Raw genomic sequence first — 22,531 nt, 5'->3', positions numbered from 1 at the left:
ACTGCTCTGAAGTGTTATTATCAACCACCTAGGTTATGTTCAGTGAGGAACACCGTAGTACCTCCCCGTTTCAATCTGTTCCAAAATGTTCACTCCCACATTAGCCAGAGGAACCCAGAGTGTTATCTGGATAAGGGATAAAAATGACTCACCTGCGGGGTCAAAGGGCAAAGTGTCTCCCAGCACACCAAACACCCCCTCGTTCTGGTCCCTGTTGGGCCAGGTGTTGTTGCGGGGACCTTGTGGCTTCTGCCCCAGCATCTCAGTCATGACACTGTCCATGTAGGTGCTGACCAGCCCCAGGCTGTACAGGTCCGAGCTCAGGTCTGGGAGGCCAGGGGAGCCCCACTGGCCAATTGGCCCCAGGGGGGAGGGCCCTGATGGGGGAGGGGGGGCCTGGGGAGGAGGCTGCTGCTGGCTGGAACCACTCAGCCACTTGCTTGGCACTCTCTGCTGGGGAAGAGCCTGGGGTGGAGGCTGTTGGGAGGACAGCTGAGGTGGAGCATGCTGCTGCTGACCAATAGGCTGGAGGAGGTGTTGGTAGTACTGCAGTACCTGCTGGGAGGGCTGCTGTGGTGGTGGTGGCTGTTGCTGCTGCACTGGCTGCTGATGCTGGGGAATACTCTGGGTAGGGGGCTGCAGTGAACTGTGGGAGACAGCTTGAGAGGTTGGGGTTCGGTCGGTGGCTCCGCTCAGGGGCTTCAGCTCGGCGGCGTTGGCAGACGCTACAGAGTTCCTCCTTTTGACCAGTGGGGAGGCTTGCTGTGACTTGCCCATATTGAAACCTGAGAGAAAGTCAATGACGTCCTGCATCTCCTGGTCCGTGGGGAGGTTCATGCCCTGGTCGTCACACACTGAACCGTTCTGGGGCTGGGTGGGGTCTGGGTTGCTGGACAGGTTGCCCAGCTGTAAGATGCTCTGCAGTCTTCCGTCTACTGCGTGACCCAGGCTCTTAAACTGCTGGTCTTCAGAGCTGCTGCTAGAGGAGAGCATGCTATGGGACGGGGTGCTGGGAATGGAGTAGCTGCCCCCACCACCACTGGACACAGAGCTGGAAGAGGCCTTCTTTGTGAATTTGGAAGTTAGCTTGGAAATAGTTTTGGGCAGTCCACTGGAGGCTTTGGAGCCATTTCCAGGAGGCAGGTCTACCTGCATCCCGTAGTCAGGGCTCTCCCGCTGTAACTGCATCTGAATGGTGGGCAAGGCCTGTTCTCTGTGGAGGGAGAAGATACATAAGCATTCAATGGCATGGAAAATTACAACAGCTAGCTAGATTTTTTTTTTCAGGGCAAATGTAAACTAAAGCTTGAGAATGAGGGCTATACCTCTATCAGCTCATGCCAATGTGAACACACAACAGGTTGATTCTTTCTAGGCATTAAAAATGCAAATGCCTTGGACAATACACATTCACTCACTTGCACTCCTTCCACATATTGATGTCAAAGACGGCGGTATATAGCACGTCCACCAGGCCGAGGGTCTTCTCTGGGTCCAGACTCCGCTGCAACAGAGACATGGTGGCTGGGTCCTCTTTCAGGCACCTACACACAGGACAGTCAGGACACAGCACGACTGGCATGTCCAACATAACACAAATACATTTACGGGTCTGTTAATACTTCACTTTACTGTCCAAATGTGATAGTTGATTGAGTTCAGTGTTGGCTTATGCAGATAGAAAGTATGTAGTTTGCTGATTTAGCCAATTGTATGTCTAAGGATTCTGAATACTTGGAATTACCTTGCTAAGATAAAACTGTAAAGCAAGCTAAATTTATTTGCCAAATTCTTTTTTGGACCTGTAAAGCAAGCAGATTGATTTTCCACAGAGGGCAGAAGAGTCAAATATGAATAATCCTACTCACCATGTGGAGGGTACTTGTACCACAACTCTGGAGCCCTCCAGAGCAATCTGTGGAGCATAGGCTTCCTTGTTCTCCATCTGAGCAGTGTCAACAACCACCTGTCCACACAGAGTCAGAGAGCTGCATCACCACAGCTTCTAATAGAATGCATTCCCTCAGTCAGCTACATTTGTGCAAGCAATTCTACAGGATTATATTGGCCCTGTAAGCAAAGCAGATATTGTGGAAAGAAATTGGTACTCTAACATCAGTCTCCTCTAAAATAATAGATAGATATACTACTAAGTCTGCCCATAGTCAGAACATGTGGGCAAAGCCAATGCAACCTACTTTGGGTGAACAACAAAATATACATGCTTCCAGATATCCAGCCCCATATTTTCCAGTAGTTCTTTGAAAGAGGCTCTACCTTCTAGACAAATGCAACTTGGGGAGGGAGGACCCTTCCTGTCTCACAGGAAGTCAGCCTATTGTTATTTATATAGCAGGTGTATCCTCAGGACCCCTGGGCAGTCAGAGGGCTGAGTCCAGGCCTGTGAGAAACATACCACCACACCCACCAGGTCCCAGACTAACAAGGTCACAGGCAGAGAGAGAAAAATGAGAGCGAGGTGCAGCAGCATAGGCTCCCAAAAAAGGAGAATTGGCCAATTCAAGTGTTGAGAATTTGAAAATGAATGTCCCAGAAAGAACAAAGCCATTTTCACTGTCTGGCAGATCCACTCTGAGTAATGTTAAGAGAAGGTGGTCTCCTCTTAGGCTGCTATGCAGGCTCCCACTTTCTGTTCTTCAGAGCTCATAGCTCAGATAAGGAGTTCATATAAAGCTCCCATCCACCACCAGGGATTGTTTTACACTCAGCGCTGCTGATGGGTGGATAAGAACACTCCCCAGGCCTGACGCACTAAATATTACATACCACACTGAGGAACTAAACAAAGTAGAGTAGTGGATGACTGCTGCTTTCTCTCTGTTGGCTGGGGGAGACTCATTTCAAAGTGAACAGCCAGAGATCTGTTTGAAGACCCAACCAGATGACCCCATCCTTTACCCAGATGCTGCAGGAATGTTGGCTTCACTGTGTGTCTACAACGAGTTTGTTTACACCTCTTGGCCGTTCAAAGGAACCCAACATACCTTCCCATCATCTGGATTACACACCTCCCAAACAATGGGCTCTAGGTTACAATAGACTACAACTTGCAGCCTGGCCCAGAGCTATAATGTAGATGCTTCACTAAGCAGAGGCTGTAGAGTTAGTGAATCTGCCCAAGGCAGGGACCTCTAACGAATTAAATATTCCTTTACTTTTTCATAAAATAAGTGAAGTAGGTTGAACCACATGGACCTACTGCTAAAGCAAAACAATCCATCAGCTAATTTAAGATGAGACAACAGTTTATGTTGACAACTAAATGAGACAAGAATTTTAAGCTGGGTGACTTTGATGCCCTTGTTGACATCTTAAGTGCTTTGTACTCACCAGTCCCGCCTGAGCAAACAGTAACTGGACGGCGGTCTTGCAGGCCATTCTCCAGCTGGAAGGGCAGACCTGGTTGAGGACCTCAGTGACGGGAGAGTCGTCCCGGGGGGTCACTCCGTTCTGCTCCACTGCCTCTTTAATGAGCTGCAACATGGTGTGCTGAGGATACAAAACAGGGTGGCCGGTGTGAAAACAAGACTAGTGCTTTGCATCAGCAGCAGTAATGTGGACCTGACAAAGATCCACTTTGGATTGAAACTTTGTTCATTTTTTGGCCAAATATAAAGGTATGGTGGAGCAATAGTTAGTGTGTGGGTCCTATTCATCTCTTCTAAAACACTAACATAGAACAGGAAACAGTAGCAACTACAAAGTCCCCTCTTGTTAAAATGTCTAGGCTCTCTAGTTTAAAGGGTCCCAATGAACGTGCTGTTATTTCTGAATCCGGTAAATGGTGAGTCAGATAACTGACAGTTTTGTCCTTTAGACTGGGGGAGAATCTCATTGTAAACTAACGAAGCAGATGCTGATTCTATCCAGACCCAAGGCATCAGATGTACCATGGAATAAGTGTTAAGACATCAAAACATTAAAGCCTTGCCAAATACAAGACTCACAGCCCACGTAAGTCATCAGAGGTTGAAATGACCGTCTAAGCGGCTCTCACTTCCTAGACAGAGCAGAGTGACCCATTCTGGTCAGCAAGGTCAAACTATGAAAGACTTAGGAAACCACCCCTGGCCATGGCTCGCTGGCATCCTGGCGCTAGGCTACTGTGATGGGTGGTTTCCTAAGTCTTTCATAGTTTCATAATTGTAGATAGAAATGTAATGAAGAGCTGAATATGACTCCCAAGCTGATGACTCCCGATTTAACATGACAATCATATATGTTCTATGCAATATCTGAACATTCTATAAAATCAAGTCCTCCATAACAGACATACCGTTTTCAGTTTGAGGTTGTCAGCCGCCGATTCGCTGAAGGACACTCCTTTGAGGAAGTGGGCGCCAATCTGCACAGGTATGGTGGGCAGCTCACATTGAATGGGCTGGGAGATGGTCTGCATCCTGCCAGCCTGCTGGGCCTCTGCCTCACTGCAGCAGCCCTACATAGTAGACAGAGAGAGACAGGCACAGGATGTACAAATAATTTAGAGGCAGGGTTTTGCTCTTATCACAGCCACTATAATACAAGGCTTTACACCATTCCGTAATGAGCTGTAATAAGTCCTGTGCTTAGAGTAAATATACCTGTAAAGCTGCCTCCACAGATTTGGGATTGAGGTGAAAGCCAGCCTTCAGTGCATATTCACTGTGGCCCATACTTTCTAGTGCTGCTTTATAAGCCTGGCGAGAAAAAAAGAGGTAATAATTTGTATAAAATTAACATGTAATTAAGTCAGGCTAGCTATTGCTTCATCCAGTCCTTTCATATCAAAGCCATAAACACATTGATTTGAAGCAGCCTTCGTTCTGTAAGGCACAAGTGACCCAGTTAGAAATGGCACCCTATTCCATATATAGTGCAATACTATTGACGACCAGAGCCCTGATTAAAAATATTACATTTTACAGGGAAAATGACCAGGAATAAGGCTCTGGTCAAAAGCAGTGCACAAGCCTATATTGGGGAATAGGGTGTCATTTCAGACATTGACCAAGGCTGTGGTGGTCCTGCCGCGTGCGCCATCTACCTGTAAGGCATTGTCGATCTTCATGTTGAGCTCCTTCAGATGGTGATCAGGGATGTTGGGGTTGCTGGAGCAGAAGAGCTGCTGGACCTGGATGCCTGCCAGGCAGCCGTCACGTCCCCTCTCCCTCAGACGTCCCGTGGCCTGGAACACAGCACAGTCTCAGGTCACATAGCAGTTTACACACAGCATCACATACCCTAGTACAACCCTTACACACCCTGCATCTGCTCTGCTAATCTGCATTACAGCAGGGTGTGCAGAAAATGGGTCACGAGTGTGAAACTGAATGGGAAAAATACAAATACCCTACCATTTAGATTTTATATACCTTCACCCATTTCATCTGATTTCTAATATAGGCCTACGGTATTGCACTAAATTGTCATCTCAAAAACATGTAATCTGTGCTTCTGAACCAAAAAGTTACACATACTGATGACCAGACAAAAACAGTAGGCCTATTGTTTGTATTATCCAGATAAAACACAGTTTAGAAATCTCCTACGGAGGCATCTATGCCAGAACAATAAGAGGCTACCTGGAGATTTTCATTAATCATTTCCATATTTCAGATAGGCCTAGTATGGGTGGCTACATGTCTAAAGATGGCTGTAATGTCACATTGCATTCAATACTTTGGGATGAAGATGTAACATATTCTGGCAAATTATTTACGGTATGTGAGGAAGAATAGGGTTCTGGACTACAGAGAAGTGACATGACATCCATACCTAGTTGAGATTGACTGCTAACATTAAATGACTTTCAGATACAAATGCAAAATGTGAATAAAACATTCAAACCATATCCAAGTTTGTCACTTGCGCCGAATACAACAGGTGTAAACCTTAGTGAAATGCTTACTTACAGGCTCTAATCAATGGTGCCAAAAAAAGGTGTGTGTGTGTGTAAGTAAAGAAATAAAACAGTAGAAAGACATTTGAAAAGAAGAGTAGCAAGGCTATATACAGACACCTGTCAGTCAGGCTTATAGAGATAGTATGTACATGTAGGTATCGTTAAAGTGACTGTGCATATATGATGAACAGAGAGTAGCAGAAGCGTAAAAGAGGGGTTTGTGGGTGGTGGTACACAATGCAGATAGCCCGATTAGCCAATGTGCGGGAGCACTGGTTGGTCGGGCCAATTTAGGTAGTATGTAAATGAATGTATAGTTAGTGACTATGCATATAAGATAAACAGAAAGTAGTAGCAGCGTAAAAGAGGGGGGAGGGGGCACACAATGCAAATAGTCCGGGTAACCATTTGGTTTGGTTAGTTTCCTGAGGGGGAATAGGTTTTGTCCTGCCCTCTTCATGACTGTCTTGGTGTGTTTGGACCAATCTAGTTTGTTGTTGTGAACACCAAGGAATTTGAAGCTCTCAACCTGCTCCACTACAGCCCCATCGATGAGAATGGGGACGTGCTCGGTGCTCCTTTTCCTGTAGTCCACAATCTCCTCTTTAGTCTTGGTTACATTGTGGGATAGTTTGTTATTCTGGCACCACCCGGCCAGGTCTCTGACCTCCTCCCTATAGGCTGTCTCATCGTTGTCGGTGATCAGGCCTACCACTGTTGTGTCGTCAGCAAACTTAATGATGGTGTTGTCCAATTTGTAAGTCGCTCTGGATAAGAGCGTCTGCTAAATGACTTAAATGTAAATGTAAATGTGTTGGAGTCGTACCTGGCCATGCAGTTGTGGGTGAACAGGGAGTACTGGAGGGGACTGAGCACGCACCCCTGGGGGGCGCCAGTGTTGAGGATCAGCGTGGCAGATGTGTTGCTTACCTACCCTCACCACCTGGGGGCGGCCTGTCAGAAAGTCCAGGATCCAGTAGCAGAGGGAGGTGTTTAGTCCCAGGGTCCTTAGCTAAGTGATGAACTTTGAGGGTACTATAGTGTTTAACACTGAGCTGTAGTCAATGAACAGCATTCTCACAAAGGTGTTCCTTTTGTCCAGGTGGGAAAGGGCAGTGTGGAGTGCAATAGAGATTGCATCATCTGTGGATATGTTTGGGCAGTATGCAAATTGGAGTGGGTCTAGGGTTTCTGGGATAATGGTGTTGATGTGAGCCATTACCAGCCTTTCAAAGCACTTCATGGCTACGGACGTGGGTGTTACAGGTCTGTAGTCATTTAGGCAGGTTGCCTTAGTGTTCTTGGGCACAGGGACTATGGTGGTCTGCTTGAAGCATGTTGGTATTACAGACTCAATCAGGGACATGTTGAAAATGTCAGTGAAGGCACCTGCCAGTTGATCAGCACATGCCCGGAGCACACGTCCTGGTAATCCGTCTGGCCCCGCAGCCTTGTGTATGTTGACCTGTTTAAACATCTTACGGCTACGGAGAGCGTGAACACACAGTCTGGAACAGCTGATGCTCTCATGCATGCCTCGGTGTTGCTTGCCTCGAAGCGAGCATAGAAGTGATTTAGCTCGTCTGGTAGGCTCGTGTCACTGGGCAGCTTGCGGCTGTGCTACCCTTTGTAGTCTGTAATAGTTTGCAAGCCCTGCCACATCCGACGAGCGTCAGAGCCGGTGTAGTATGATTCAATCTTAGCCCCGTATTGACGCTTTTTTGCCTGTTTGATGGTTCGTCGCAGGGCATAGCTGGATTTCATGCAAGCTTCCGGATTAGAGTCCCGCACCCTGAAAGCGGCAGCTCTACCCTTTAGCTCAGTGCAAATGTTGCATGTAATCCATGGCTTCTGGTTGAGGTATGTACTAGAGGTCGACCGATTAATCGGAATGGCCGATTAATTAGGGCCGATTTCAAGTTTTCATAACAATCGGAAATCGGTATTTTTGGACACAGATTTTTCAAATTTGTATTTATTTTTACACCTTTATTTAACTAGACAAGTCAGTTAAGAACATTCTTATTTTCAATGATGGCCTAGGAATTGTGGGTTAACTGCCTCGTTCAGGGGCAGAACAACAGATTTTCACATTGTCAACTCGGGGGACCCGATCTTGCAACCTTACATTTAACTAGTCCAACGCAATAACGACCTGCCTCTTGTTGCACTCCACAAGCAGACTGCCTGTCATGCGAATACAGTAAGCCAAGGTAAGTTGCTAGCTAGCATTAAACTTATCTTATAAAAAACAATCACTAGTTAACTACAGATGGTTGATGATATTACTAGATATTATCTAGTGTCATGCGGTGCATATAATTTGACTGAGCATACAAGTATCTAAGTATCTGACTGAGCGGTGGTAGGCAGAAGCAGGCGCGTAAACATTCATTCAAACAGCACTTTTGTGCGTTTTGCCAGCAGCTCTTCGTTGTGCGTCAAGCACTGCACTGTTTATGACTTCAAGTATATCAACTCCCGAGATGAGGCTGGTATAACCGAAGTGAAATGGCTGGCTAGTTAGTGCGCACTAATAGCGTTTTAAACGTCACTCGCTCGCTCTGAGCCTTGGGGTGGTTGTTTCCCTTGCTCTGCATGGGTAACGCTGCTTCGAAGGTGGCTGTTGTCGATGTGTTCCTGGTTCGAGCCCAGGGAGGAGCGAGGAGAGGGATGGAAGCTATACTGTTACTGGCAATTCTAAAGTGCCTATAAGAACATCTAATAGTCAAAGGTCACCTAATAGTCAAATGAAATACAAATGGTATAGAGAGAAATAGTCCTATAATTCCTATAATAACTACAACCTAAAACTTTTTACCTGGGAATATTGAAGACTCATGTTAAAAGGAAACACCAGCTTTCATATGTTCTGAGCAATGAACTGAAACGTTAGCTTTCTTACATGGCAAATATTGCACTTTTACTTTCTCCAACACTTTGTTTTTGCATTATTTAAACCAAGTTGAACATGTTTCATTATTTACCTGAGGCTAAATTGATTTTATTGATGTATATTAAGTTACATGTATATTAAGTTAAGCTCCTCCGCTCTCTCCACTGGCTTCCAGTTGAAGCTCGCATCCGCTACAAGACCATGGTGCTTGCCTACGGAGCTGTGAGGGGAACGGCACCTCAGTACCTCCAGGCTCTGATCAGGCCCTTACACCCAAACAAGGGCACTGCGTTCATCCACCTCTGGCCTGCTCGCCTCCCTACCACTGAGGAAGTACAGTTCCCGCTCAGCCCAGTCAAAACTGTTCGCTGCTCTGGCCCCCCAATGGTGGAACAAACTACCTCACGACGCCAGGACAGCGGAGTCAATCACCACCTTCCGGAGACACCTGAAACCCCACCTCTTTAAGGAATACCTAAGATAGGATAAAGTAATCCTTCTCACCCCCCTAAAAGATTTAGATGCACTATTGTAAAGTGGCTGTTCCACTGGATGTCATAAGGTGAATGCACCAATTTGTAAGTCGCTCTGGATAAGAGCGTCTGCTAAATGACTTAAATGTAAATGTTAGTGTTCATCGGGGCCTCCCGGGTGGCGCAGTGGTTAAGGGCGCTGTACTGCCACCAGAGTCTCTGGGTTCGCGCGAGGCTCTGTCGTAACCGGCCGTGACTGGGAGGTCCGTTGGGCGACGCACAATTGGCCTAGCGTTGTCTGGGTTAGGGAGGGTTTGGCCGGTAGGGATATCCTTGTCTCATCACGCACCAGCGACTCCTGTGGCGGGCCGGGCGCAGTGCGCGCTAACCAAGGTTGCCAGGTGCACGGTGTCTCCTCCGACACATTGGTGCGGCTGGCTTCCGGGTTGGATGCGCGCAGTGTTAAGAAGCAGTGCGGCTTGGTTGGGTTGTGTATCGGAGGACGCATAACTTTCAACCTTAGTCTCTCCTGAGCCCGTATGGGAGTTGTAGCGACGATACAAGATGGTAGCTACTAAAACAATTGGATACCACAAAATTGGGGAGAAAAAGGGGTAAAAATAAATATTTGTACATGCGTGGGGTAAACGAGCTTTGAACCACTGCTTTTTGGGGGTTGTGGGTCAAAAAGTTTGAGAACCAATGAGCCAACGAACAGATTGACGATTTTCTGTAGAGCTGTAGGATTGGGTGCAGTGCAAATTTCAAACCATATGGAGAGCGGATTGCCATAAATATCCAGCGGCCAAAATTGTTTGGTGAGCAGGCATTAATTACTAGTATAGGCGTACTGGTATTTTGGAATGTCAAAATAGCTTGAAATGTATTATTTATTTATGAAATTTGCATTAGGAATTTGTTGTTAAAATGAATTCTTACAGAATCAAAGTGTGTTGTAGACAAAATAATTAAAAGTGCTGTCTGGTAGGCTCTAACAGACATTTAGAGGCTACCAGACAGTCATTGCATGTATAGATTCATTTTTTTAAATTATTACTTGACTCTCGACCCATTCTACTTGGGACTACTCGAGACTTGGACCTTGACTTGCTTGTGACTACTCGAGACTTGGACCTTGACTTGCTTGTGACTACTCGAGACTTGGACCTTGACTTGCTTGTGACTACTCGAGACTTGGACCTTGACTTGCTTGTGACTACTCGAGACTTGGACCTTGACTTGCTTGTGACTACTCGAGACTTGGACCTTGACTTGTGACTACTCGAGACTTGGACCTTGACTTGCTTGTGACTACTCGAGACTTGGACCTTGACTTGCTTGTGACTACTCGAGACTTGGACCTTGACTTGCTTGTGACTACTCGAGACTTGGACCTTGACTTGCTTGTGACTACTCGAGACTTGGACCTTGACTTGCTTGTGACTACTCGAGACTTGGACCTTGACTTGCTTGTGACTACTCGAGACTTGGACCTTGACTTGCTTGTGACTACTCGAGACTTGGACCTTGACTTGCTTGTGACTACTCGAGACTTGGACCTTGACTTGCTTGTGACTCGGTCACACATCTGGTAGATTGTACATTTCAGAACAGTGTTGGGCCTAGATTTGTGAATAACTGCTTCTATAGGGGGGAAACCGCCCACCTCCCTCTTTGAAAACTACCCAACATTGCAGTGAGGCCCGGCCATGCCCAGCCCAGACATATCGCAGCAGCACATTCCAGCAGGATATCCAGCCCAGTTCCCTCCAGGGCTAACACCCCACATGCCAGGGCTTAACAGATCAATCAGGCCACTCACAATTCTCCATTCTGGCTCCACTGTACAGAACAAAGCTCCAAATGTGCCAGGGGGACTTTTATTAGCTACGGAATTGAACAGCTAGCTCCTCTCACAAAATGGCCTCCATTTCAGTTAGCTAGGGTTTGTTTGGGGAAGTGTAGGCCTAGCTTAAAGTGGAAGAGGGAAAACTAGCAATGCAGGCTCATATACTGTATATACACAATCTTCTCAATTGGAAATAGGAGGAAATTGTGGCTGGAATGGTAGCTGACTGCATTTCATAGGAATGTGTAACAGTCAGCTTGTCACGTTTTGAACACAGCCTATTTCCACCAGGAAGCTCCTTGGAGAGTCCTGGGGGCGCCCTGGCCTCCATGTCTAAATACCTCGGCTGCACCCTTCCATGATCGTGAGGCCTCCTCCAGCTCCGTCAGGGGCCCAAGGCAGGAGCTCTGGGAGCGGACATTGCTGCGTCGCTCCTGGGCCTGGGCAAGGGCCTCCGCCAGGCACGACTGGGCCACAGGCTGCACCTTCTGCAGGGCCTGGGATAGGAACTGGAAGTGCACCTGCATCACCGTCAGGAAGCACCGACCCAGCACCTGGAGGAGAGAACACACATCAAGATTCTAAAAGGACAATATCAGGAGAAAAATAAATAAATAAAATCACACCCCTGACAAGATTACATTAGTGGGAGCCTTGATCATTCATTGTTTTCTAAGAACACCAGTTCTCAAAGCATACTGCCTTGGCATTCCTTGTTTTTCATTACTCAGAAACTAACTTAAGTGATGTTGGCTTCAGTGACTTGGATGTTTAAATTCTCCTTAAAACAATCATCTTTGTTAACCCTGAGTCCTCTTAAATCAGATTATCCAAATAGAACATGCATTGCATCAATTTACTGCTTTAAAGATACTCCTCTTTTTTGAGGAAAACCCAGCTTGAAAACATATTATTTAACACAAAAACAACTTGTGAAGGGCTATAACCACAAAACAGTTCAAGGCTGGATAAAGGCTGCATTACAGTGAGCCACTGAAGAAAATTGTCTATTTAAGAGTTAGAACATTATGGAAAACATTTGACAGGCCAACATTGAACAAGGCTAGATGAAATAACATTAAAAAGTAAAAAAAGTATGTCAATGCCATGTTCTGCTTGTTAACATGCCCTCTCATTTTCCACACAACTCCAGTCTACAGTGCAATGTTACCCCAGCAAATAACTTTCTACCATAATTGGGAAGCGCAGTTTGTGTTATAAATCAGTCTTCTCTGAGAGCCAAGGCCTAGCACTGTAGTCGTAAAGCACTAGCAATGCTTACAACAAACAAAGTTTGTTTGCTCTTCTCCTTCAACTTAATAGTGTAGCAGATTTTTCCACATCGTGATGGCACCGTCCCAGACCCTGTGCAACGGGTGACTCATATAAACAATAAGGTTCACATTTACATAAGTGAAGAATTGTACAGCTGTAGGAGTCAGACATGTTTGTTGTCCAGTTAGCAAAAAGAGGAGCAAAACAAGCGCAACAGGACACCACAGCCGGCTCACTGTGGTTACAGTGTCCTTTTTCAGGTACGTGCTGAAAATATATTTTGGCTGAGTTGTTAAGGACAGAAATATGCCGCCCTGTTTAAAAGCAGACAGGAACAACAAGGCTGGGATGTCCTCATTCTTTAACAACACATCATGGGGGCACAGACACAGACTAGGGCTATAGACTTACTGACCATTTCCAAAGCTTAGTCCAAACCCTTTAGAGCCCTCTTCAGCTCTGATTCTGAAATAGGACCAAATAACGGTTCACATAAAGAAATTGGTCAAACATGCAGTATTGGTTCTGAACCAAGAGTTATGAGGGTGAGAAACGCATGCTGCTTATGTTGGACTGCTAATCACAGTATAAACACTGGTAACACCTCACTCTCAAATGCATACCAAACACTGGCTCAATGAATAATGATATGAGATGGTCCCTCTTCCCTCATTTTCCTAATGCAGACTATCAAACAAATTGTAGGCTGTCAAGGAAATGAGTGGCGAATTGTTTAACATAAAATCTCTTAGTGGTCAAATTGAGTCCATTTGATCAGTGAATGTAACAAAAGCCCTATTATTACAGATTATGGTTAAACAATTTGAATGCTTTCTTCATTTCTAACATATTTTGAGAACAGTGTTTTCCCGGGGGTTTCCGGGCTAATTGCATTTTGGAACAGTCACACATAACCAAAAAGCCATGTGCGCATTGTTGAGTTTATAATATGAAGAAATAAAACATTATCAACATTTTAAGCTAAAATGGTCTGATCAGCCTCATTACTTTCTTATGCAGTGGTTATATGGATTTGGGCCGTGTCATCCCAGAACTGTCCCAGTGTCTGTTTTGAAATGTAGACATATTGATCGTCCCAGGGACAAAAATGTGCCCTTAAATTACCAGCCCTGGAGGGAATTATTTTATAAAGATATAAAGTATTTGGTTGTAATTGTAATGTTGCAATATTTTATAGGCTAACAAAGGTGGCCAACCATCCTCCAGGAGAGCCTTAAAGGAGCAGTGTTGTGTTTTCAGACAGGCTTGAATACGCAAAGAAGCCAATAGACACGAGTGTAGCCAACATTGTCTGATTCTCTATGGTTAAAAAGATGGTAATGCATTTTATTTTGCAAAGTCATACAATGATGTACAAAGTGTTAAAAAAATTTTTATTTATTTTAAGTAACTTATGCTTTTGGACAAGTAAATAAGGCAAAAAAGGTCATGAATAGTTCTGCATTCTGAAAAGTGATGTAAAATTGATTTTAATACCATTAATACTATTCTTTTTGGACCAGCTGTACAGAACACTATAAAAGGACATGATTATCTAGCAAGAAAAATGTAAAGGTTGCAACAGAAGATAATTAATCACACATGGGGATAAGATTAAATTTCAAATCGGCTCATGGAAAATATGAGGAATAAAACGACAGGGCCAAGCCAACTTTTAGCCGCATACAGGGCTGAAAGGCAGGCTTAAACAGTGAGAAGACTGAATCGAACAACTCATCTTCCCCGTTAACTAAGGACACATCTATTGTCTTCTTGGAAGTGGAAATCATCTATCCTAGGAGTGAGAATAAAAACCAGATGCCTTTGTGTCTCATGATTTCTTCCTGTCTAAAATACCTCTAATGCTGTTAGTGAGTGGCCCTCACCATCCTAGCCTGTCTTCTCTAGGATGGCCATTTCCAAAGTTAACATCTATTAGACCCTTTTCCAGTACACAACACACTGACGTCACATACAGATACAGTAAGAAAAGCATTGCGATCTGCAGCCATTCAATAGCCTAGATTTATGTTATTATTACTTCTATAAAAATAAGAAAACGTTTTGGGGTTCTCATACTCTTACAATGACGTTTTGATTCTTGCTTGAACAGTCGCTAAGATTATATTTGGTTGTGATCTTTGCAAAATAACTAATTTGGGATGTAGCAGTTCGCTATAATGCTAACGCTCATTGATATAAGCTGTAACAAAAGCTAGCCAAATAGCCATTTTACTGGTTGAAGTGCTTTTTAAGTATAATGCTGTTGATTTGCGATGATGACACCATTATATTAAGCAGGACATTCATTCGAGCCTTAAAATCCAATCATATTCCAAAAGTAGTTTGAAATGTACTCATAAGCGACATGTAAATGGTTATTTTTTGCCGTTCTATAAGAACTCCCCCTTGTTCTGCCACAAACTTCAGTGCATCGCCCTTATACGGTAATGTTTACAAACACAGAAAGGGGTCTATTAAACCAAAACAGGAAGTGCTGGTGCCATTGTCTTGCATATCAAACATGATACTCATCTATTATTTTGACAGATTTAAATTTCTCTTCATTAAAGAAACCGGGTGACATTCGTTACATACAAATTCAATGTTGTAATCTAATAATGGCAGCTGTGAGCGTGGCCATAAAAATCAGAGGTAAAGGAGTAGTAACCTAAGAACACAAGACTGACCATGTAGTAGACACTTGATATGAAAGAATCTTATCAAGTAACAATTCAACTGTTGGGAAAAATGATACAGAATCCTTGAAGCCCGCTGAACTTGGTCAGATGTGTTTTTTTCAGGGGTGTTTCGGGATTGCTGCTTGTGCAGTTATCTGCCTGGCTCTGGCCCTGCCTGTACTGTGGTTGCCTCATGTTCAGAACCAGAAGATCTCAATTGCATTCTACTCATGCCTTCTTGTCTCTTTCCTTCTCCTCCAATGGGTTTTGAGAAGGAGACGTGGAGAGAGGATGCAAGGAATATGCAATCAAAATCTTCCCCAGGACTCAGGTCTGGCTGGCCTGATCGTCGCTCCCTCTATGGTTTCGCTCATACACCCTGCCCCCTAATAAACAATGACTTTTTCATGCATATTTGGCAGCTGAGACACTGAGCAGCCAGGGTAGCCAAGCTCCGATAAAAACACACATTTAGTTTTTCATACTGGCTGGGGGGGGGAGAATCCTGCTTCCTTCAACATTCCACAATTCTCCAAACTCAAAATTGCTTTTTTTGTTCTTCATACAGACCCAAGTCTATCTTTTCCATACAACTGCCAAGATAAATGTTCATACACACACAAATGGAAAAGCCCTTTGTCACAAATGTAGTAAATCTCTCTGGGGACATGAAAATGGCCAACTGAAGGTGTACCATGTACTTATGTGAAAAGCAATTTTACATAAACAATATTTAGCTTCTCATGGAGGAAATAGAGGTTAAAAAAGTGAATCCGTAATGAGTGAAACTATGATGCACATGGCCATTTTGGGCTTTGTCTTCTGTCTGTTGATAGATTCCTTCTACTCAACCAGGTCTGAATATCTTATTCATTCCTCAATTCCTGCACATTGGCAAGACTGAGGTAGAGCAAAAGCACACTTTTATTTGACAAACACACTGTTGTTATTCACAGACGCTAGCTGAAGCCAGAGTGAGTCAGTGTGGCTGCCAGACAGTCCTGCCGCAGTCTGAACTTTCACTGAGTTGGGCTTCCCCTCCTTTAATATTTATCTGTGCATATCCAAGACCACAGACTCAAAATGACAGATTGTGGTGCAAAAGTCATTCCTGCTCTGGGCACAACCACATCCACTGAGGCCCTGCAGTCCCTCTCATAAAACAGCCCTGGCCTGAACATTCAGCTTATTCACTCACTGTCTGCCACCGAGGCCTTGCTTCCTAAATCTGTTTAATCTCCAAGATGAGAGCATAGACATCTCAAACATTCACTACACAAGAGGCAATTTGCTTGCTGCCTAAACAGATGTATTAAAAATAAAATAAAAATACATAAATTGGCATTCCTCAAGTACTATATAGGAGTGTCACTACCCTGGAACCTCATTTCTGACTGTCTAGGCAGTAGGCACAGCTGTAGCATCATTAGCACATAAGGCTTCTCATCCACAAATGCCAGTGAAGTCTAATATTCAGTTACTATTTTCCCAAACAAACAAAAAATAAAAATAAACTTTAAGAGCAGCAATTCACAATTGAGACGTAAGCAACTTTGCTGGCCTGTAATAGACAGACCAATCACCCTGCATACTCAGACTGTCTCAGCATAAACGATGGTTCCTGCCCTCTTCTCCTATCCTCAGTGCTTTTCTCACCTCACCTTCAGATCCTAGCACCCGTTTAACATTGGGCGCCAGGGCCTAATTTCAGCCAAGACATTTTGAATCAAGGGGCCATACATTCTGAGAGACTTCAGCTGGGCATCTTAGAAGCAGCCTTGACCTTAGAAAAATGGAACATAAGAAAACAAGCAAAAAGTGCAAAAAACAAAACAAAAAAAGTATAGCAAAAATTCTAGTCAAGACCCTCATAAAAAAAAATATTACTTTTTTTTGTTAAGTTCCCCTTTTGGCAAAACATGCTCTATTGACAGCAGGTGGGAGGAGCTATAGGATGACAGGCTCATTGTAATGGCATAAATGGAACTGTATCAAACATATGGAAACCATGTTTGACGGTCCATATATTTCAATTCCAGCCAATACAATGAACCTTTCCTCCTATAGCTCCTCCTACCAGCCCCCACTGATTGACAGGGAAATGGATAGGCGAGGAATGGAAAAGACTCAACATGTTATTTTACAGGTAGGCCTAATTGTCAGGATAATGTAATAACTTTACTTTGACAGGTGTTCAGTGTGTGTCCAGGTCGGTAACTGTAACCCTGGCAACCCATTAGTTACCTCTACATCCTGCAGGCTGAAGTCGTTCTGGTCTTTGAAGTTGGCAGCCCCAGCGCTCAACTCCATCAGCATCTTGGCGATCTCTGGCTTTATTGCTGCAGTCAGCCGGCTGGCCGCCTCCATGACATGTTCCTGCACGTCCTTAAGTTGCATAGCTGCTTTTGAGTAGTGGGAGTTCCTGAACACGCTGCTGAACAGGTCAGTGAGAAAGGCGCTGGCCCTGCAGAACACATTCAGTGCATCCAGGTACTTGGAGATGCCCTGCTGGATGTCGGCGACCGCAGTGGTGTTGGGGGGAGGTGGTTGGCAGCTGCCGGGCATGCCCATCCCGGTGGAGCCACCCATGGGGGAGCAGGTGGAGCCCAGGGGGGCACTGAGGGTCCGGCTCAGCTCAGGCATCTGGTATTGCTGGACTTTCTGCTTGGACCCGCCGAGCAAAAAGCGCCGCTTGTAGTCCATTTTACTTTCCTGCGCACTACAACAATACATAAGTGTCAGGCTGACTCTGGAAGCTCCGGATTTCAGCCAACCAGAAGCTCTCTCTTATGGAATACAACAAACCAATAGTCCTGGAATTTATGTAAAAAGACAACTTAAGGGCTCCATCTGCCAGAAGCTCATCTCAAAATGCTTTGTAACTAACAGAGCGATGGAGAGCAGGGTAAAGACTTGCTAAATGAGTGTGATGTTTATGTGCAGCCCTGCTGCAGCTCACGGTGGACAGACCCAGCAAAAACAGGCAGAAATGCACCTTTCCAAATCTGTATTTTCTGCCTCAAAGGGAGTCAATGGTTTATGAGAGGACAGATCAAAAAACTGAAAAAACTCCACGATTCTCTCATTCCAAGACAAGATTCATGTGCATAACAAGTCCTTCAAAGAAGCAGAAAATGTATTTGTATAACATGTATATAGTTTGTATATTTAGATGTTTTTACTGATAAATCTTTAAAAGCTGTAAGCAAAAACTGGTCAACAGCAAGGAGTCTGACAAAAAGAGACTAAATCGGTTCTCCGGTAGGACAATAGCGCCTTGTCACTTCACTTCCTCTCCGCAATGGCAGCCTATTGGCTGTGTGTATGGAGCAGAGCGAGGGCAGACAACCAGTCCGTCAGAGATTCTCTTCACACCGTCTGTGGCGGTGAGCAGAAGCCAGCTGATAGGACTGCTGTTGGAAACTCCTCGCTGTTTCCTTCTGCTGGCTGAGGTAGTTATTAATCACTGAGGAAACTAAATGTGCTCCCAGATCGCCGCTTCTCCTCCACAAAACGCAGATTAGAAGAGCGACAAAAGCACAAATGTATCTGTAAGGCCTCTATGTCATTTCCTAAGGGAGGAAAAGGGAGAAACAAAAGAAAGTTAATGATTTCAGAGGAAGGATGAGCGGTTTCAAAGTGCTGTTTTTTCCAATAAAACTTGGCAGTTGAGGCATTTCTTGGAAAGATAAATTGTGAATGCTTAGAAACTGAAGTAAGCATTTAGACTAAGGAATTACACTAGGTTTTGTGACAATATTGTGCAACTACGGACAGTAGCCCAACTCAACAGCAACAATAAAATCAAACAAGAGATAACAAGAATATTGATGGTTTAGCATAATCAGGTGTTAATTCTTGCTTCCATTAGACCAATTTCATATTAACCTTCATAAATAAATGGAGCATATCTGAAGAATTAACCCCTCTACGAAAAGGAAATACAGCCACAGACAAATGTCTGCAAGCGGTCATTGTTGGAAAACAGTGACTGTCTTAACGGAAAACATACAGTGGGAGTTAACAATATCCCCTTACAACCATTTTGAAAAGAAGGTCGACGACATCCGATCCTCGTTTGCTAAGTCAAACGACACCGCTGGTTCTGCTCACACTGCCCTACCCTGTGCTCTGACCTCTTTCTCCCCTCTCTCTCCAGATGAAATCCCGCGTCTTGTGACGGCCGGCCGCCCAACAACCTGCCCGCTCGACCCTATCCCCTCCTCTCTTCTCCAGACCATTTCCGGAGACCTTCTCCCTTACCTCACCTCGCTCATCAACTTATCCCTGACCGCTGGCTACGTCCCTTCCGTCTTCAAGAGAGCGAGAGTTGCACCCCTTCTGAAAAAACCTACACTCGATCCCTCCGATGTCAACAACTACAGACCAGTATCCCTTCTTTCTTTTCTCTCCAAAACTCTTGAACGTGCCGTCCTTGGTCAGCTCTCCCGCTATCTCTCAGAATGACCTTCTTGATCCACATCAGTCAGGTTTCAAGACTAGTCATTCAACTGAGACTGCTCTTCTCTGTATCACGGAGGCGCTCCGCACCGCTAAAGCTAACTCTCCTCTGCTCTCATCCTTCTAGATCTATCAGCTGCCTTCGATACTGTGAACCATCAGATCCTCCTCTCCACCCTCTCCGAGTTGGGCATCTCCGGCGCGGCCCATGCTTGGATTGCGTCCTACCTGACAGGTCGCTCCTACCAGGTGGCGTGGCGAGAATCTGTCTCCTCACCACGCGCTCTCACCACTGGTGTCCCCCAGGGCTCTGTTCTAGGCCCTCTCCTATTCTCGCTATACACCAAGTGACTTGGCTCTGTCATAACCTCACATTGTCTCTCCTATCATTGCTATGCAGACGACACACAATTAATCTTCTCCTTTCCCCCTTCTGATGACCAGGTGGCGAATCGCATCTCTGCATGTCTGGCAGACATATCAGTGTGGATGACGGATCACCACCTCAAGCTGAACTTCGGCAAGACGGAGCTGCTCTTCCTCCCGGGGAAGGACTGCCCGTTCCATGATCTCGCCATCACGGTTGATAACTCCATTGTGTCCTCCTCCCAGAGCGCTAAGAACCTTGGCGTGATCCTGGACAACACCCTGTCGTTCTCAACTAACATCAAGGCGGTGGCCCGTTCCTGTAGGTTCATGCTCTACAACATCCGCAGAGTACGACCCTGCCTCACACAGGAAGCGGCGCAGGTCCTAATCCAGGCACTTGTCATCTCCCGTCTGGATTACTGCAACTCGCTGTTGGCTGGGCTCCCTGCCTGTGCCATTAAACCCCTACAACTCATCCAGAACGCCGCAGCCCGTCTAGCCCGTTCAACCTTCCCAAGTTCTCTCACATCACCCCGCTCCTCCGCTCTCTCCACTGACTTCCAGTTGAAGCTCGCATCCGCTACAAGACCATGGTGCTTGCCTACGGAGCTGTGAGGGGAACGGCACCTCATTACCTCCAGGCTCTGATCAGGCCCTACACCCAAATAAGGGCACTGCGTTCATCCACCTCTGGTCTGCTCGCCTCCCTACCACTGAGGAAGTACAGTTCCCGCTCAGCCCAGTCAAAACTGTTCGCTGCTCTGGCTCCCCAATGGTGGAACAAACTACCTCACGACGCCAGGACAGCGGAGTCAATCACCACCTTCCGGAGACACCTGAAACCCCACCTCTTTAAGGAATACCTAGGATAGGATAAAGTAATCCTTCTCACCCCCCCCCTTAAAATATTTAGATGCACTATTGTAAAGTGGTTGTTCCACTGGATGTCATAAGGTGAATGCACCAATTTGTAAGTCGCTCTGGATAAGAGCGTCTGCTAAATGACTTAAATGTAAATGTAAAATCTAAGCAGCAAATGTCCATAGAAACCCATTTCCTCCACTTGGTAGTTTGTCATTATGCAAATAAGCATTATCCTATTTGCATATTTAGGAGAAACAAATGCCAGCATGTATCATTACCTAGCTTGAGAACAATGGTGATAATATGTCACAGTAGTGGAGAGATGTCCATGTCAATACTCAGAAATGTACCCGTTTTCTTTCTAGACGTAGGCCCTAGCTAGCATAAGGCTAGGAAATTCAGACCCACACAAGCAATTTGGCAATCAATACTAAAACATTTGCAATTGGTATCTGGGATGTTGCTGTATTGGTGATTGATATTAGAATCCCCTGATCAGATCACACCTTAAATGGCTAAATCAAAGTAAATCATACTGGATAAGCAAGTCCCACTGTGTAGCCCTATCTTTTATTAATTATGTTGTGGAACGCTCCGAGTTAAGCATGGGGCCGAGTGTTACAGCTGCAATGTTTGGGATGAGGGAGCAACTTATGGAAAGAAAACAAGCAACATCTTTTCCTCAGGATAACACCAAGACATTCGTCATTGCGTGCTGCTCAGACAGCCTGTGCATTGTACATGGCCTTTATCAACCACAAACATTCCATCACTGTTTGTATCTACAATGTTCCACTGATCTTCAAACGTCGCTGTCTTTCATAAACAGAGGGTCTGTAGACAGAGCCTGACAGCCTACACCAACAGAACAGCCTTGGAGACAGAGGGGACAAGACATGCAGGGAAGCCCATGGACCTACCATGTCATGGGAGGCAGCAGCGGAGAGACAGACATCAAATCAAATGTACATAAAGCCCTTTTTACATTAGCAGATGTAAATACAGAAACCCAGCATAAAACCCCAAACAGCAAGCAATGCAGATGTAGAAGCACAGTGGAAAGGGAAAAACTCTAGAAAGGTAGGAACCAGACTGAGGGTTGGCCAGTCCTCTTCTGGCTGTGCTGGGTGGAGATTATATGGCCATTAACCTCTTGAACCTCTGGGGGCAGCATTTCATTTTTGGATGAAAAACATTCCCGTTTTAAACAAGATATTTTGTCACAAAAAGATGCTCGACTACACATATAAAATTGACAGCTTTGGAAAGAAAACACTGACGTTTCCAAAACTGCAAAGATATTATCTGTGAGTGCCACAGAACTGATGCTACAGGCGAAACAAAGATTAAATTTCAAACAGGAAATGCCCCAGATTTTGAAGGCGCTGTGTTCCAATGTCTCCTTATCAAATCAAATTTATTTATATAGCCCTTCGTACATCAGCTGATATCTCAAAGTGCTGTACAGAAACCCAGCCTAAAACCCCAAACAGCAAACAATGCAGGTGTAAAAGCACGGTGGCTAGGAAAAACTCCCTAGAAAGGCCAAAACCTAGGAAGAAACCTAGAGAGGAACCGGGCTATGTGGGGTGGCCAGTCCTCTTCTGGCTGTGCCGGGTAGAGATTATAACAGAACATGACCAAGATGTTCAAATGTTCATAAATGACCAGCATGGTCAAATAATAATAAGGCAGAACAGTTGAAACTGGAGCAGCAAGGAATGAGCAAGGAATGAGCCTACACTTTGTCGTTTCCCC

The 22,531-nt window shown here is 45.1% G+C and overlaps 1 protein-coding gene across 2 annotated transcripts in view; it reads right to left on the bottom strand.

The window, feature by feature from the left end:
• LOC124035577 (granule associated Rac and RHOG effector protein 1-like) overlaps positions 1–22,531 on the bottom strand; it is a 54,041-nt gene that overhangs the window by 3,839 nt on the left and 27,671 nt on the right. For both annotated transcript variants that reach the window (XM_046349069.1, XM_046349068.1), the window contains exons 2-10: positions 17,324–18,651; positions 11,465–11,677; positions 5,048–5,188; positions 4,605–4,700; positions 4,298–4,459; positions 3,352–3,510; positions 1,869–1,966; positions 1,419–1,544; positions 153–1,213 (exon numbers count right to left, since the gene is read on the bottom strand). In XM_046349069.1, coding sequence (XP_046205025.1) covers positions 153–1,213; positions 1,419–1,544; positions 1,869–1,966; positions 3,352–3,510; positions 4,298–4,459; positions 4,605–4,700; positions 5,048–5,188; positions 11,465–11,677; positions 17,324–17,812 — 2,545 coding nt within the window. In that variant the 5' untranslated portion in view covers positions 17,813–18,651. The remainder of the gene's footprint in view (positions 1–152; positions 1,214–1,418; positions 1,545–1,868; positions 1,967–3,351; positions 3,511–4,297; positions 4,460–4,604; positions 4,701–5,047; positions 5,189–11,464; positions 11,678–17,323; positions 18,652–22,531) is intronic.

The sequence above is a fragment of the Oncorhynchus gorbuscha genome, linkage group LG05 (genome assembly GCF_021184085.1).
Source record: "Oncorhynchus gorbuscha isolate QuinsamMale2020 ecotype Even-year linkage group LG05, OgorEven_v1.0, whole genome shotgun sequence".
NCBI lineage: Eukaryota > Metazoa > Chordata > Actinopteri > Salmoniformes > Salmonidae > Oncorhynchus > Oncorhynchus gorbuscha.
This window is presented reverse-complemented; position numbering and strand designations above follow the sequence as displayed.